Source organism: Coregonus clupeaformis, unplaced genomic scaffold, assembly GCF_020615455.1.
Source record: "Coregonus clupeaformis isolate EN_2021a unplaced genomic scaffold, ASM2061545v1 scaf0220, whole genome shotgun sequence".
Lineage (NCBI taxonomy): Eukaryota > Metazoa > Chordata > Actinopteri > Salmoniformes > Salmonidae > Coregonus > Coregonus clupeaformis.
Genome location: NW_025533675.1, coordinates 458,732 through 474,108, shown reverse-complemented (window position 1 = coordinate 474,108; position 15,377 = coordinate 458,732). Strand labels below are relative to the sequence as shown.

General features: G+C 43.4%; 1 protein-coding gene across 5 annotated transcripts in view; it reads left to right on the top strand.

The window, feature by feature from the left end:
* LOC121569407 (echinoderm microtubule-associated protein-like 4) overlaps window positions 1-15,377 on the top strand; it is a 116,476-nt gene that overhangs the window by 39,068 nt on the left and 62,031 nt on the right. The window contains exon 1 of one of the 5 annotated variants that reach the window (XM_045214238.1): window positions 5,043-5,554. The exons of 1 other annotated variant lie outside the window; for it this stretch is intronic. In XM_045214238.1, the coding sequence (XP_045070173.1) occupies window positions 5,476-5,554 (79 nt within the window). In that variant the 5' untranslated portion in view covers window positions 5,043-5,475. Of the gene's footprint in view, window positions 1-5,042; window positions 5,555-15,377 lie in introns of those variants that run through there. 3 more of the 5 variants (XM_045214236.1, XM_045214235.1, XM_041880341.2) reach the window with 3 other exon arrangements.

Sequence of the window (15,377 nt, the reverse complement as noted above, 5' to 3'; positions counted from 1 at the left end):
TTTCAAACAGAAATGTGCATCCTGTAGCACTAACTCCGAAAAGTTTTGGGACACTGTAAAGTCCATGGAAAATAAGAGCACCTCCTCCCAACTGCCCACTGCACTGAGGCTATGAAACACTGTCACCACCGAAAAATCTACAATAATCGAGAATTTCAACAAGCGTTTTGCTACGGCAGGCCAAGCTTTCCACCTGGCTACCACTACCCCGGCCACCAGCTCTGCACCCTCCGCTGCAACTTGCCCATGCTCCCCCCGCTTCTGCTTCTGCTTCTGCTTCTGCTTCCTTCACACATATTCAGACAGCTGATGTTTTGAAAGAGCTGAAAAATCGGGACCCCTACAAATCAGCTGGGCTAGACAATCTGGACCCTTTTTTTCTAAAATTTGCCTCCGAAATTGTTGCAACCCCTATTTCTAGCCTGTTCAATTTCTCTTTCATAACGTCTGAGATCCCCAGAGATTGGAAAGCTGCCGCGGTCATCCCCCTCTTCAAAAGGGTGACACTCTAGATCCAAACTGTTACAGACCTATATCCATCCTGCCCTGCCTTTCGAAAGTATTTGAAAGCCAAGTTAACAAACAGATCACCGACCATTTCGAATCCCACCGAACCTTCTACGCTATGCAATCCGGTTACCTAGCTGGTCATGGGTGCACCTCAGCCACGCTCAAGGTCCTAAACGATATTATAACCGCAATCAATTAAAGACAGTACTGCGCAGCCGTCTTCATCGACCAGGCCAAGGCTTTCGACTCTGTCAACCACCGCATTCTTATTGTCAGACTAAATAGCCTTGGTTTCTCTAATGACTGCCTCACCTGGTTCACCAACTACTTCTCAGATAGAGTTCAATGTGTAAAATCGGAGGGCCTGTTGTCTGGACCTCTGGCCGTCTCTATGGGGGTGCCACAGGGTTCAATTCTCGGGCAGACTCTATTCGCTGTGTATATCAATGATGTTGCTCTTGCTGCTGGTGAAGCTCGGATCCACCTCTATTCGGACGACACCATTTTGTATACATCTGGCCCTTCATTGGACACTGTGTTAACAAACCTCCAAACGAGCTTCAACGCCATACAACACTCCTTCCGTAGCCTCCAACTGCTCTTAAACACTGGTAAAACTAAATGCATGCTCTTCAACCGAACGCTGCTTGCACCCGCCTACCCGACTAGAATCACTACTCTCGGCGGGTCTGACCTAGAGTATGTGGACAACTACAAATACCTAGGTGTCTGGTTAGACTGTAAACTCTCCTTCCAGACTCACATTAAGCATCTCCAATCAAAAGTTAGATCTAGAATTAGCTTCCTATTTCGCAACAAAGCCTCCTTCACTCATGCTGCCAAACATGCCCTCGTAAAACGGACTATCTTACCGATCCTTGACTTCGGCGATGTCATTTACAAAATAGCCTCCAACACTCTACTCAGCAAATTGGATGTAGTCTATCACAGTGCCATCCGTTTTGTCACCAAAGCCCCATATACTACCCACCATTGTGACCTGTACCCTCTTGTTGGCTGGCCCTCACTACATATTCGTCGCCAAACCCACTGGCTCCAGGTCATCTATAAATCACTGCTAGGCAAATCCCTTTCTTACCTTAGCTCACTGGTCACCATAGCAACACCCACCTGTAGTCTGCGCTCCAGCAGGTATATCTCACTGGTCATCCCCAAAGCCAACACCTCCACCTGTACACAGCCCATCTGAAATTAGCCCACCCAACTACCTCATCCCCATATTGTTATTTATTTTGCACATTTGCACCCCAGTGTCTCTATTTGCACATCATCTCTTGCACATTTATCATTCCAGTGTTAATACTAATTGTAATTATTTTGCACTGCCTATTTATTGCCTTACCTCCATAACTTACTACATTCTCACACACTGTATATATATTTTATCTTTGTATTTTTTACTTTATGTTTTGTTCACCCCATATGTAACTCTGTGTTGTTGTTTTTATCGCACTGCTTTGCTTTATCTTGGCCAGGTCGCAGTTGTAAATGAGAACTTGTTCTCAACTGGCTTACCTGGTTAAATAAAGGTGAAATAAATTAAAATAAATAAAAAATATCCTTCTGTGTAGTTCTGGGGTGATTCCTCACCGTTCTCATGATCATTGCTACTCCACGAGGAGATATCTTGCATGGAGCCCCAGGCCGAGGGAGATTGACAGTTCTTTTGTGTTTCTTCCATTTGCGAGAAATCGCACCAACTATTGTCACCTTCTTACCAAGCTGCTTGGCGATGGTCTTGTAGCCCATTCCAGCCTTGTGTAGGTCTACAATCTTGTCCCTGACATCCTTGTAGAGCTCTTTGGTCTTGGCCATGGTGGAGAGTTTGGAATCTGATTGATTGATTGCTTCTGTGGACATGTGTCTTTTATACAGGTAACAAGCTGAGATTAGGAGCATTCCCTTTAAGAGTGTGCTCCTAATCTCAGCTCGTTATCTGTATAAAAGACACCTGGGAGCCAGAAATCTTTCTGATTGAGAGGGGGTCAAATACTTATTTCCCTCATTAAAATGCAAATCAATTTATAACATTTTTGACATGCGTTTTTCTGGATTTTTTTGCTATTCTGTCTCTCACTGTTCAAATAAACCTACCATTAAAATTATAGACTGATCATGTCTTTGTCAGTGGGCAAACGTACAAAATCAGCAGGGGATCAAATACTTTTTTCCCTCACTGTATATACTGTATTCTATACTATTCTACTGTATCTTAGTCCATGCCGCTCTGACGTCGCTCGTCCATATATGTATATATTATTAATTAATTCCTTACTTAGATTTGTGTGTATTGGGTATATGTGAAATTGTTAGATATTACTTGTTAGATATTACTGCACTGTCGGAGCTAGAAGCACAAGCATTTCGCTACACCCGCAATAATATCTGCTAAACACGTGTATGTGACCAATAACATTTGATTTGAAGTGTTCTGATTGCAGTTTTTCAGTTTGAAGTGTGTGTGTGTATACACAAGGTCCTGCTCTGCTTTCCTGCCACCTTACTCTTTCCTGTCAGCTCTATTTTGATGACTACTGCAGTTCCCCCTACACATTTAGGTTTCATTTTCCTTCAGATGGCAGTTAATATTCGAGCAGGCATTTTCAGTAGAGAGCAGGAACATTCATATACAGCACATTTTCAGTAAATTGTTTTGGGAATGATTGCGAACATGGTCACAAATCCTTGTCTAGCTCCCAAAGCATGCTGGGAGTTGTGTTTTCACATGTCTGAGGGGCCACGGGGGCTGACCTGACTTGACTGTGCTTAGGTATGAGATGAAACTGTCCCTTCCCGAGAACTCAGTGTGCTGGCTTTTGACCTCACAACAGTTCACTTGTCTGTCACTTGGGCAGTATACCTTATATACCGTATACTGGGGTATTTGGAAATGGCCACGGGATGGTTTTTCAGTACCGTCAATACTGTTCAAACTATTTATTTGAAGTTTTTCAATACATTTTAATATTTGTAGCTATTTTTTAAGTAAATACCTGCGTTAGAAGATAAAGCAGATCCCGTTCTTATTTCACCTGTCACATTATTTTACATTATAAACTTTACTTAGTTCCCCAGCACAGTTGAGCCAGTCACGTGTTTGTTTCTAAATAGCACAACAGGAGAAAGTGGGTGCAGGTGAGTCCAGCTGTGTATTGACAGGGGGTGTGTTTTATGTTGAAAGTCAAGTGTTTTTTTGCTTCAATAGAGAGATCAGGGATGTGCAACTATCGTTTTCATCACAGAAAATAGATTAGTGTAACACATTTGCAGAAAATTGCTTCATTTTTATCAGATGACAACAGAAGTGCAACACTACTTTGGCTGGCAGCCACATAGGTAAATGAGCTACTGGGTCTGAGTGGGAAGCAGAGAGCACTATGATAGAAAACATTCTTTAAACAAACCCATTCAGTGTGTTGCTGTCTATTTTTCACTAAGAATCTATCAAAGTTTGGGTGGAACAGTGTGCATCGTGTGTAGATAGGCGTTCTGGTGAACCTTCATGACCATGTTCACGTGTATGTGGGTCTTTATACTGCACATGTGTGCATAGCCTACTCCTGCTAGCTACGTAGAACACAGTTGAAACCGAACCTCAGCCCTGTGCCTTAGTGGGCCAGCATTCAAAAACAACACAGGCAGGGTTTTGTGAATTTGAGGCTCAGAGGGAGAGCGGGTCCCAGGCGATGGCGGGCTACAAACCAGAATAAACCATTTAACTCTCCACTGTTTGTGAATGGGGCACTGTTGCAGGGCACAGCCAGAAAGGGAGAGAGTGAGGACAGAGAGAACAGAAAGAGGGAGATAAAGGGAGAGAGAAAGAGAATGAGAGAGAGAAAATTAAAGAGAGAGAATTATTTCAAGACAGCACTCTGACTTGGAAGAAAAAAAAAACAGAAAACGGACTGGTGACTAGACTGGAGGAAAAGAAGGAAGGAGAAACAGAGAAAAGGGAACCCATTCCCACCAATGTCTTATTTTACATAATCTCAACAAGGAACATTCACATCATATCATTGTTATTCTAGAGTGATGTTATAACCTTGACATAAATAAGATCTAGGAATTAATTTATTGAATGGCCGAGTTATAAAGGTGGCATAGTGATTAGGGTGGTACGGTTCTTGTCAGACGTAAGGTAGGTTAAGTGGGTATGATGATGGTATAGGACTGTGTCAGTCCTGTAAGGGGACCCCTGTGATGGTGAGAGGTGTGTTAAAGTAGTCTGTAAGACTTTAGGTAAGCAGAGAGAAGGAGAGGAAGAGAGAGCGAATGAGAGGGGGAAGGGAGAAGGGTATAGGGACTCCTGCAGGGCTCCTGGGGGGAGGGGGAATTTGACACCTCGACGTGGTCTCCCCCTCCTCCTCTCCCTGTATTTCTCCCTCGTTCTCTCTCTCTATTTCTGTGTTGACAAGAGCTTTATTGCTGTCGGCACTCCAGAGGTTAAAAATCTGTGAGCCAACAGCAGCAGCTCAGCCCGGCTTTAGCCACTCCCTGAGCCAGCCAAGATTTTCTTTTTAAAAATCTTTATCTCCTTCTCCTCCTGCCTCACTCTCTTGCTCATTCACTCTGGGCTTTGTGTGAGCGTGCGGTGGTGGCACTGTGTGTTAGTGTATGTCGGAGAGAGCAGACACATACAAGAGAGAACGAGGGGGAGACTAAAAGCCTTCTGTCTGCAGTCAAGGAAGACTAGTACCGGGTAGAAAAAGTAACAAAGGAAATAGACTCAAGAAAAAGAGAGCGAGCGAGGAAAAACTGGACTGCGTAAGACGACGAGAGGAATATTCTACCACTCACTCACACGTATATACACAGTCACACACACAGCAGACGTGTATCGGTGAGGCCAGCATACTCACTCACACTCTCAGACTGTAGAAAAGGGAGGAAGCTGCCTGGATCTTGTCAAGGAAGAGGTGTGTGTGTGTGTGCAGCGAGAGGAGAATGGAGGAGGGCTCGGTGTCTGTGGCCCCAGCATGCAACTCTAAAACCACCAACGCGTTGCTAAACAACCACTACGCCGGTAATGTACTGTTCTGTAACCGTACTACAATAGCCTTCATTACCCTGCTTTACTGTAATATTGCTTTCATTACTGTTCCCAGACAGAGTAAAGGAATAAAGGTTTGGAGGTTAGTGGGGTGCTAGCTCCATGTGGAGGTTCATTGACTGGTGTGCTCTATGGGGTTTCCCCCAGCTATGCGCTTGAAGTGGATTTAGCTCCAGAATCTGTCTTCTGCAAAATCATAGTGTCTGTGTGGTTTACCAGAAATGGCATGCATGTGGTTCTAGCAGAGAATACTTTTGACTTTCTAAGCGTGCTTGGGTCATATACTGTACATTTACATTTTAGTCATTTAGCAGACGCTTGTATCCAGAGTGACTTAGTTAGTGAGTGCATACATTTTCATACTGGCCCCCCGTGGGAAACGAACCCACAACCCTGGCGTTGCAAGCGCCATGCTCTACCAACTGTAGTGGGTCTATAGTGAAACTATAGAAGTAAGTAGGAAAATGTGTGTAATATGTCTGTGTGTGTGTGTGTGTCTGTCTGCAAGTCTGTGTACCTGTATGTGTGGCTGCTCATATATTTTTTATTCATAGACTCTTGCCCACACAATTACCTCCACACTCTTTATTGTCTGTGTGTGGATCTCTGACGTTTCTCCAAGCCATTCACTGTTCATTCAGAGAGCTCACCCCAGTGAGACTGCTGCTGATTGGTCTGAGGAGAGGACTGAGACAGAATAGCTGTCTAGATGTCCGTCTTTACAGCAGGGAGGATATGAATCAGAGTGAGAGAGAGGTGGATGGATTGAGTGTATTTGTATTTATTAGGGATCCCCATTAGCTGCTGCCAAGGCAGCAGCTACTCTTCCTGGGGTCCAAACACCTTAAGGCACTTACATCACATATAAAACAAAAGATAAAAGAGTATAACATTATTACACCACTTCATATCTACAATACAAAATGTATAATACCACCATACAACAATATTACAATGTACGTGTGTGTAGAGTGCGTGTGCTAGCGTGTGTGCTTATGAGTGTGTCTGTACCTGTGTGTGTCTCTTCACAATACCCGCTGTTCCATGAAGTATATTTTTATATGTTTTTTAAATCTGATTCTACTGCTTGCAATTACCTGATATGGAATATAGCTATGGCTCTTTGTAGTACTGTGCGCCTCCCATAGTCTGTACTGGACTTGGGGATTGTGAAGAGACCTCTGGTGGCATGTCTTGTGGGGTATGCATGGGTGTCCGAGCTGTGTGCTAGTAGTTTAAACAGACAGCTCGGTGCATTCAGCTTGTCACCACTTCTTACAAAACAAGTAGTGATGAAGTCAATCCCTCCTCCACTTTGAGCCATGAGAGATTGACATGCATATTATTAATGTTAGCTCTCTGTGTACATTTAAGGGCCAGCCGTGCTGCCCTGTTCTGAGCCAATTGTAATTTTCCCTAGTTCCTCTTTTTGGCACCTGACCACATGACTGAACAGTAGTCCAGGTGCGACAAAACTAGGGCCTGTAGTAAGAAGGCAGAGCAACACTTTATTATAGACAGACTTCTCCCCATCTTAGCTACTGCTGTATCAATATGTTTTGACCATGACAGTTTACAATCCAGGGTTATTCCAAGCAGTTTAGTCACCTCAACTTGCTCAATTTCCACATTATTCATTACAAGTTTTAGTTAAGTTTTAGGGTTTAGTGAATGATTTTTCCCAAATACAATGCTTTTAGTTTAATTTTATATTTATTTAGGAATAACTTATTCCTTGCCACCCATTCTGAAACTCTTTGTTAAGTGTTGCAGTCATTTCTGTCGCTGTAGTAGCTGACGTGTATAGTGTTGAGTCAGCCGCATACAGTGCCTTGCAAAAGTATTCATCCCCCTTGGCGTTTTTCCTATTTTGTTGCATTACAACGTGTAATTTAAATTGATTTTTATTTAGATTTTATGTAATGGACATACACAAAATAGTCCAAATTGAAATGAAAAAAATAACTTGTTTCAAAAAATTCTAAAAAATAAATAACGGAAAAGTGGTGCGTGCATATGTATTCACCCCCTTTGCTATGAAGCCCCTAAATCAGATCTGGTGCAACCAATTACCTTCAGAAGTCACATAATTAGTTAAATTGCACACAGGTGGACTTTATTTAAGTGTCACATGATCTGTCACATGATCTCAGTGTATGTATACACCTGTTCTGAAAGGCCCCAGAATCTGCAACACCACTAAGCAAGGGGCACCACCAAGCAAGCGGCACCATGAAGACCAAGGAGCTCTCCAAACAGGTCAGGGACAAAGTTGTGGAGAAGTACAAATCAATGTTGGGTTGTAAACAAATATCCGAAACTTTGAACATCCCACGGATTACCATTAAATCCATTATTTAAAAAATGGAAAGAATATGGCACCACAACAAACCTGCCAAGAGAGGGCCGCCCACCAAAACTCACGGACCAGGCACTGAGGGCATTGATCAGAGAGGCAACAAAGAGACCAAAGATAACCCTGAAGGAGCTGCAAAGCTCCACAGCAGAGATTGGAGTATCTGTCCATAGGACCACTTTAAGTCGTACACTCCACAGAGCTGGGCTTTACGGAAGAGTGGCCAGAAAAAAAGCCATTGCTTTAAGAAAGAAATAAGCAAACACGTTTGGTGTTTGCCAAAAGCCATGTGGGAGACTCCCCAAACATATGGAAGAAGGTACTCTGGTCAGATGAGACTAAAATTGAGCTTTTTGGCGATCAAGGAGAACACTGTGTCTGGCGCAAACCCAACACCTCTCATCACCCCGAGAACACCATCCCCCCATTTATCCTCAGAGTTCGTACTGCTTGGTGACCTAAATTGGGATATGCTTAACACCCCGGCCATCCTACAATCCAAACTAGATGCCCTCAATCTCACACAAATTATCAATTAACCTACCAGGTACAACCCAAAATCCGTAAACATGGGCACCGTCATAGATATCATCCTGACTAACTTACCCTCTAAATACACCTCCGCTGTCTTCAAAAAGGATCTCAGCGATCATTGCCTTATTGCCTGCATCCGTAACAGGTCCGCGGTCAAACGACCACTCCTCATCACTGTCAAACGCTCCCTAAAACACTTTAGCGAGCAGGCCTTCCTAATTGACCTATCCCAGGTATCCTGGATGGATATCGATCTCATTCCGTCAGTAGAGGATGCCTGGCTGTTCTTTTAAAAGTAATTTCCTTTCAATCTTAAATAAACATGCCCCATTCAAAAAATACAGAACTAAGAACAGATATAGCCCCTGGTTCTCCTCAGACTTGACTGCCCTTGACCAGCACAAAAACATCCTGTGGCGTACTGCATTAGCATCGAATAGCCCCCGCGATATGCAACTTCTCAGGGAAGTTAGGAACCAATATACACAAGCAGTTAGGAATGCAAAGGCTAGCTTTTTCAAACAGAAATGTGCATCCTGTAGCACTAACTCCAAAAAGTTTTGGGACACTGTAAAGTCCATGGAGAATAAGAGCACCTCCTCCCAGCTGCCCACTGCACTGAGGCAAGGAAACACTATCACCACCGATAGTGGCGCAGTGGTCTAAGGCACTGCATCGCAGTGCTAACTGTGCCACTAGAGATCCTGGTTCGAATCCAGGCTCTGTCGCAGCCGGCCGCGACCGGGAGACTCATGGGCGGCGCACAATTGGCCCAGCGTCGTCCAGGGTAGGGGAGGGAATGGCCGGCAGGGATGTAGCTCAGTTGATAGAGCATGGCGTTTGCAACGCCAGGGTTGTGGGTTCGATTCCAACGGGGGGCCAGTATAAAAAAATATGTATTCACTAACTGTAAGTCGCTCTGGATAAGAGCGTCTGCTAAATGACTAAAATGTAAATGTAAAATGATAAATCTACAATAATCGAGAATTTCAACAAGCATTTTGCTACGGCTGGCCATGCTTTCCACCTGGCTACCACTACCCCGGCCACCAGCTCTGCACCCTCCGCTGCAACCGCTTCTGCTTCACACAAATTCAGACAGCTGATGCTCTGAAAGAGCTGCAAAATCTGGACCCCTACAAATCATCTGAGCTAGACAATCTGGACCCTTTCCAGCCGCCGAAATTGTCGCAACCCCTATTACTAGCCTGTTCAACCTCTCTTTTGTAACGTCTGAGATCCCCAGAGATTTGAAACTGCTGCGGTCACCCCCCTCTACAAAGGGGGTGACACTCTAGATCCAAACTGTTACAGACCTATGTCCATCCTGCCCTGCCTTTCGAAAGTTTTTGAAAGTTAACAAACAGATCACCGACCATTTCGAATCCCACCGTACCTTCTCTGCTATGCAATCTGGTTTCTGAGCTGGTCATGGGTGCACCTCAGCCACGCTCAAGGTCCTAAACGATATTATAACCGCAATCAATAATAGACAGTACTGTGCAGCCGTCTTCATCGACCTGGCCAAGGCTTTCGACTCTGTCAACCACCGCATTCTTATTGGCAGACTAAATAGCCTTGGTTTCTCAAATGACTGCCTCGCCTGGTCCACCAACTACTTCTCAGATAGAGTTCAATGTGTCAAATCAGAGGGCCTGTTGTCTGGACCTATGGCAGTCTATGGGGGTGCCACAGGGTTCAATTATTGGGCCGACTCTTTTCTCTGTGTATATCAATGATGTCACTCTTGCTGCTGGTGACTCTCAGATCTACCTCTACACAGACAACACCATTTTGTATACATCTGGCCCATCTGCCTTATCTTAGCTCATTGGTCACCATAGCAACACCCACCCTCCAGCAGGGATATCTCACTGGTCATCCCCAAAGCCATCACCTCCTTTGGCCGACATTCCTTCCAGTTCTCTGCTGCCAATGACTGGAACGAATTGCAAAAATCTCTGAAGCTGGAGACTCTTATCTACCTCACTAACTTTAAGCATCAGTTGTCAGAGCACCTTACCGATCACTGCACCTGTACACAGCCTATCTGAAATTAGCCCACCCTACATCCCCATATTGTTATTTATTTTGCTCATTTGCACCCCAGTATCTCTATTTGCACATCATCTCTTGCACATCTATCATTCCAGTGTTAATACTAATTGTAATTATTTTGCACTATGGTCTATTTATTGCCTTACCTCCATAACTTGCTACATTTGAACACACTGTATATATATTTTCTGTTGTATTTTTGACTTTATGTTTTGTTTTACCCCATATGTAACTCTGTGTTGTTGTTTTTATCGCACTGCTTTGCTTTATCTTGGCCAGGTCGCAGTTGTAAATGAGAACTTGTTCTCAACTGGCTTACCTGGTTAAATAAAGGTGAAAAAAAATAAAAATAAACCGTGAACCGTGGTGACAGCATCATGCTGTGGGGATGTTTTTCATCGGCAGGGACTGGGAAACTGGTCAGAATATAAGTAATGATGGATGGCACTAAATACAGGGAAATTCTTGAAGGAAACCTCTTTGTCTTCCAGGTATTTGAGACTGGGACAGAGGTTCACCTTCCAGCAGGATAATGACCCTAAGCATACTGCTAAAGCAACACTTGAGTGGTTTAAGGGGAAACATTTAAATGTCTTGGAATGGCCCAGACCTCAATCCAATTGAGAATCTGTGGTATAACTTAAAGATTGCTGTACACCAGTAGATCCCATCCAACTTGAAGGAGCTGGAGCAGTTTTGCCTTGAAGAATGGGCAAAAATCCCAGTGGCTAGATGTGCCAAGCTTATAGAGACATACCCCAAGACACTTGCAGCTGTAATTGCTGCGAAAGGTGGCTCTACAAAGTGTTGACTTTGGGGGAGTGAATAGTTATGCACGCTCAAGTTTTCTGTTTTTTTGTCTTATTTCTTGTTTGTTTCACCCCAAAAAATATTTTGCATCTTCAAAGTGGTAGGCATGTTGTGTAAATCAGATGAAAAAAAAAATCAATTTTAATTTCAGGTTGTAAGGCAACAAAATAGGAAAAATGCCAAGGGGGATGAATACTTTCACAAGCCACTGTACATAGACACACTGTCATTAGTAAAGATTGGAAAAAGTAATGGGCCTAGACAGCTGCCCTGGGGAATTCCTGATTCTACCTGGATTATGTTGGAGAGGCTTCTATAAAAAGAACACCCTCTATGTTCTGTTAGACAGGTAACTCTTTATACACAATATAGCAGGGGGTGTAAAGTCAAAACGCATATGTTTTCCAGCATCAGACTATGATTGATAATGTCAAAAGCCGCACTGAAGTCTAACAAAACAACCCCCACAATCTTTTTATCATGAATTTCTCCAAGCCAATCATCAGTAATTTGTGTAAATGCTGTGCTTGTTGAATGGCCTCCCCTATAAGCATGCTGAAAGTCTATTGTTTATGTCTTTACTGTAAAATAGCATTGTATCTGGTCAAACACCATTTTTTCCAGAAGTTTACTAAGGGTTGGTAACAGGCTCATTGGTTGGCTATTTGAGCCAGTAAAGGGGGCTTTACTATTCTTGGGTAGCGGGATGACTTTTGCTTCCCTCCAGGCCTGGGGGCACACACTTTCTAGTAGGCTTAGATTGAAGATACGGCAAATGAGAGAGGCATTATCGTCCACTATTATCATCAGTAATATTCCATCCAAGTTTTCAGACGTCGGTGGCTTGTCATTGTTGATAGCCAACAATATTTCTTTCACCTCCTCTACACTCACTTTACAGAATTCAAAATGACAATGATTGTCTTTCATAATTTGGTTAGTTGTACTTGGATGTGTAGTGTCGGCGTTTGTTGCTGGCATGTCATGCCTAAGTTTGCTAATCTTGCCAATGAAAAAATAATTCAAGTAGTTATATCAGTGGGTTTTGTGATGAATGAGCCATCTGATTCAATGAATAATGGAGCTGAGTTTGCCTTTTTCCCCAATATTTCATTTGAAGGTGCTCCAAAGCTTTTTACTATAATTTTTTATATAATTTATCTTTGTTTCATAGTATAGTTTCTTTTTATTCAGTATAGTCACATGATTTCTCAATTTGCAGTACGTTTGCGAAACGGTTGTACAGCCAGACTTATTTGGCTTTCCTTTTGTCTCAACCATACAATTGTTCAATTCCTCATCAATACAAGGGGATTTAACAGTTTTTACAGTGGTCCTCTGTAGCTCAATTGGTAGAGCATGGCGCTTGTAACGCCAGGGTAGTGGGTTCGATCCCCGGGACCACCCATACGTAAAAATGTATGCACACATGACCGTAAGTCGCTTTGGATAAAATCGTCTGCTAAATGGCATATTATTATTATTATTAATGGGTGCATGCTTATTAGTAACTGGAATAAGTAATTTCATAAATGTGTCAAGTGCAGCGTCTGGTTGCTCCTCATTACACATCACAGACCAGCAAATATTCTTTACATCATCAACATAGGAATTTCTACAAAACCTATTGTATGGCCTCTTACACACACATTATATTAGGCCTAGCCTTTGGATCTTTGGTTTTCCTTGATATGACTACTATATTGTGATCACTACATCCGATGGATTTGGATACTGCTTTAAAGCAAATTTCTGCAGCATCAGTAAAGATGTGATCAATACATGTTGATTATTTCATTCCTGTGCTGTTTGTAACTACCCTGGTAGGTTGACTAAATCAGGTTGCAGGCACTTGTTACAGTTTGAAGCTTTTTCTTGAGTGGGCAGCTTGATGAAAGACAGAAAATATACCTCTCTTATGATATCACATACATTATCAAGCATTTTATACATATTATCTAGATACTGACTGTTAGCACTTGGTGGTCTATAGCAGCTTCCCACAAGAATGGGCTTTAGGTGAGGCAGATGAACCTGTAGCCATATTACTTCAACAGTATTTAACATGAGATCCTCTCTAAGCTTTACAGGAATGTGGTTCTGAATATAGGCTGTAACATCACCCCATTGGCATTTCTGTATTTTATGTAGATGTTATAACTATGTATTGCTACCACTGTATCATCAAAGGTATTAGCTAAGTGAGTTTCAGAGATAGTCAGAATATAAATGTCCATCTGTTAATAGCAAGTTATTGATTTCATGAACCTTGTTTCTACATATGTTAATGTGAGCTATTTTGAGCACTTTTCTGGGATGCTTGATTGTTTTTATTGCTTTACTGGGAAGCTTATCAGACATAGACATGCTTATGTTATTTATATTTGAGCTGCTATTGCAGGGTAAGCTGCACACAGTGGACTTCCTACTAGGGCACACCACCTCAGTGCTAACAGTATAACTCTGGTTCATAGGCACATAATTACTGTATACAATAGCTGTAGGATCAACAGAGGCATTCAGGGCAGTTAGAGGGACATACATTAAGTTACTTACATTGTGTCTACCAATGACCCTTGGATAATGTACATTTGCTGCAGCATTATGACAACTCAGCAACACAATGGTAGGGATTAACTGAGCTGGTCTTGGGTCATTGATAAGTCATTGTCTCAGCACAGCCTTGAAATGCGTTGACGGAGTCCAGGAGCCAAGATGATTTGGATGGACTCATTCCTGTAGAGCATCCTTTGTTTCTAGAAGGTGTCGAAGTTATCTGTAAAAGTGATTCCAACAGAGCTACAGTAATCTTTTAGCCAGGTGTGTAATGCCAGTAGCCTGCTGAATCTTTCACACCCGTGACCCAATGATGGTACTGGACCTGAAATAATTGGCCGCTTTTTGGAATCTTTCAGCGCTAGAATATGTTCTTTCAAATCCCTTTTCAGAAGTTCCGATCTAGCCCTCCTAATGTCATTTGACCACACATGGACTGTTACACTGTCAGCTCCTGGCATCTGTCGTAGAACGGTCAGAAGCAGCCTTTTAATGTCCTGTTTTTTGCCCCGGGAACCAAGATGTTTCTTACAATAGAACTGCCGATGATGACAGCTGGTGCAATGGCTGAGGAGGTCCGGCTGTTCTTTTGCTTCGAGTGGTTTCGCAAACCCCTCGTGGACCGAAGGGCTATGGGGCCCGATGGACCTGAACCAGCTGTAGTATCCATCGTGGATGATGAATGGGCCGGAGTCTCAGACAGCCTCACAGTCTGATGAGGGTGAAGTAGAAGCCACCGGAGAGGGAGAAGGCGCCAAAACCTCTGGATCCAGGGCGGCAAAGCTGTTTCTGGTCTATGTCCGGGCTTAACATCTCCAAGGATGCCCCCGTTGCCAGAGGACGCTGTTTTCGACTTCCATGGCGAGTGACATATCTCCATGGCTGGTTGGTATGATTGAGAACAGGAACATCCCCCAAGTCATCCAAGAGCATCCTACTAGCTCCTTTTTCCAGGGAAGGGGAAGACCCCTTCGGGGAGGGATCCCTGCAGAGAGCCGACACGGTGGCGACACTTCCACCAGGCCAGAGTGGCGTCTGGCTACTGGGATAGAAGAGAAAGAAAAAGTAGGCGGGCGTGGGTTCCCCAGTAGCTTGTGTAGGCTTGCTACTTGTTTGCTAAGAGTAGCCACTTCACCCCTGTAGTCCTCTGCAAGCAAACAGTTGCTACATTAAAAGTCTGGGCGGTCCACATTGTCCCGGAATAAAGCAAAATAAACACAGCTCCTGCAGCGTTGAAAATGTTTGTTAGCGTCCTCCATTTGAGGCTCCAGGCTATTTAGGCTAGCTAAGCCAGCCAGGCCTCCGTGTCTCTCCTCTTGACAGGGAACTCCCAACTTGTCCGAGAGAGAACCACACGGTTATCATCAGCATCAGGCCAAGGTAAGCCTACACCAATCACCCAATTCATTAGGATTTTTGTAAAATTCACAATGTGAAAATGAATGGCGGTGTAGAGTATTATAACTCAGGCTAGTAAAACAC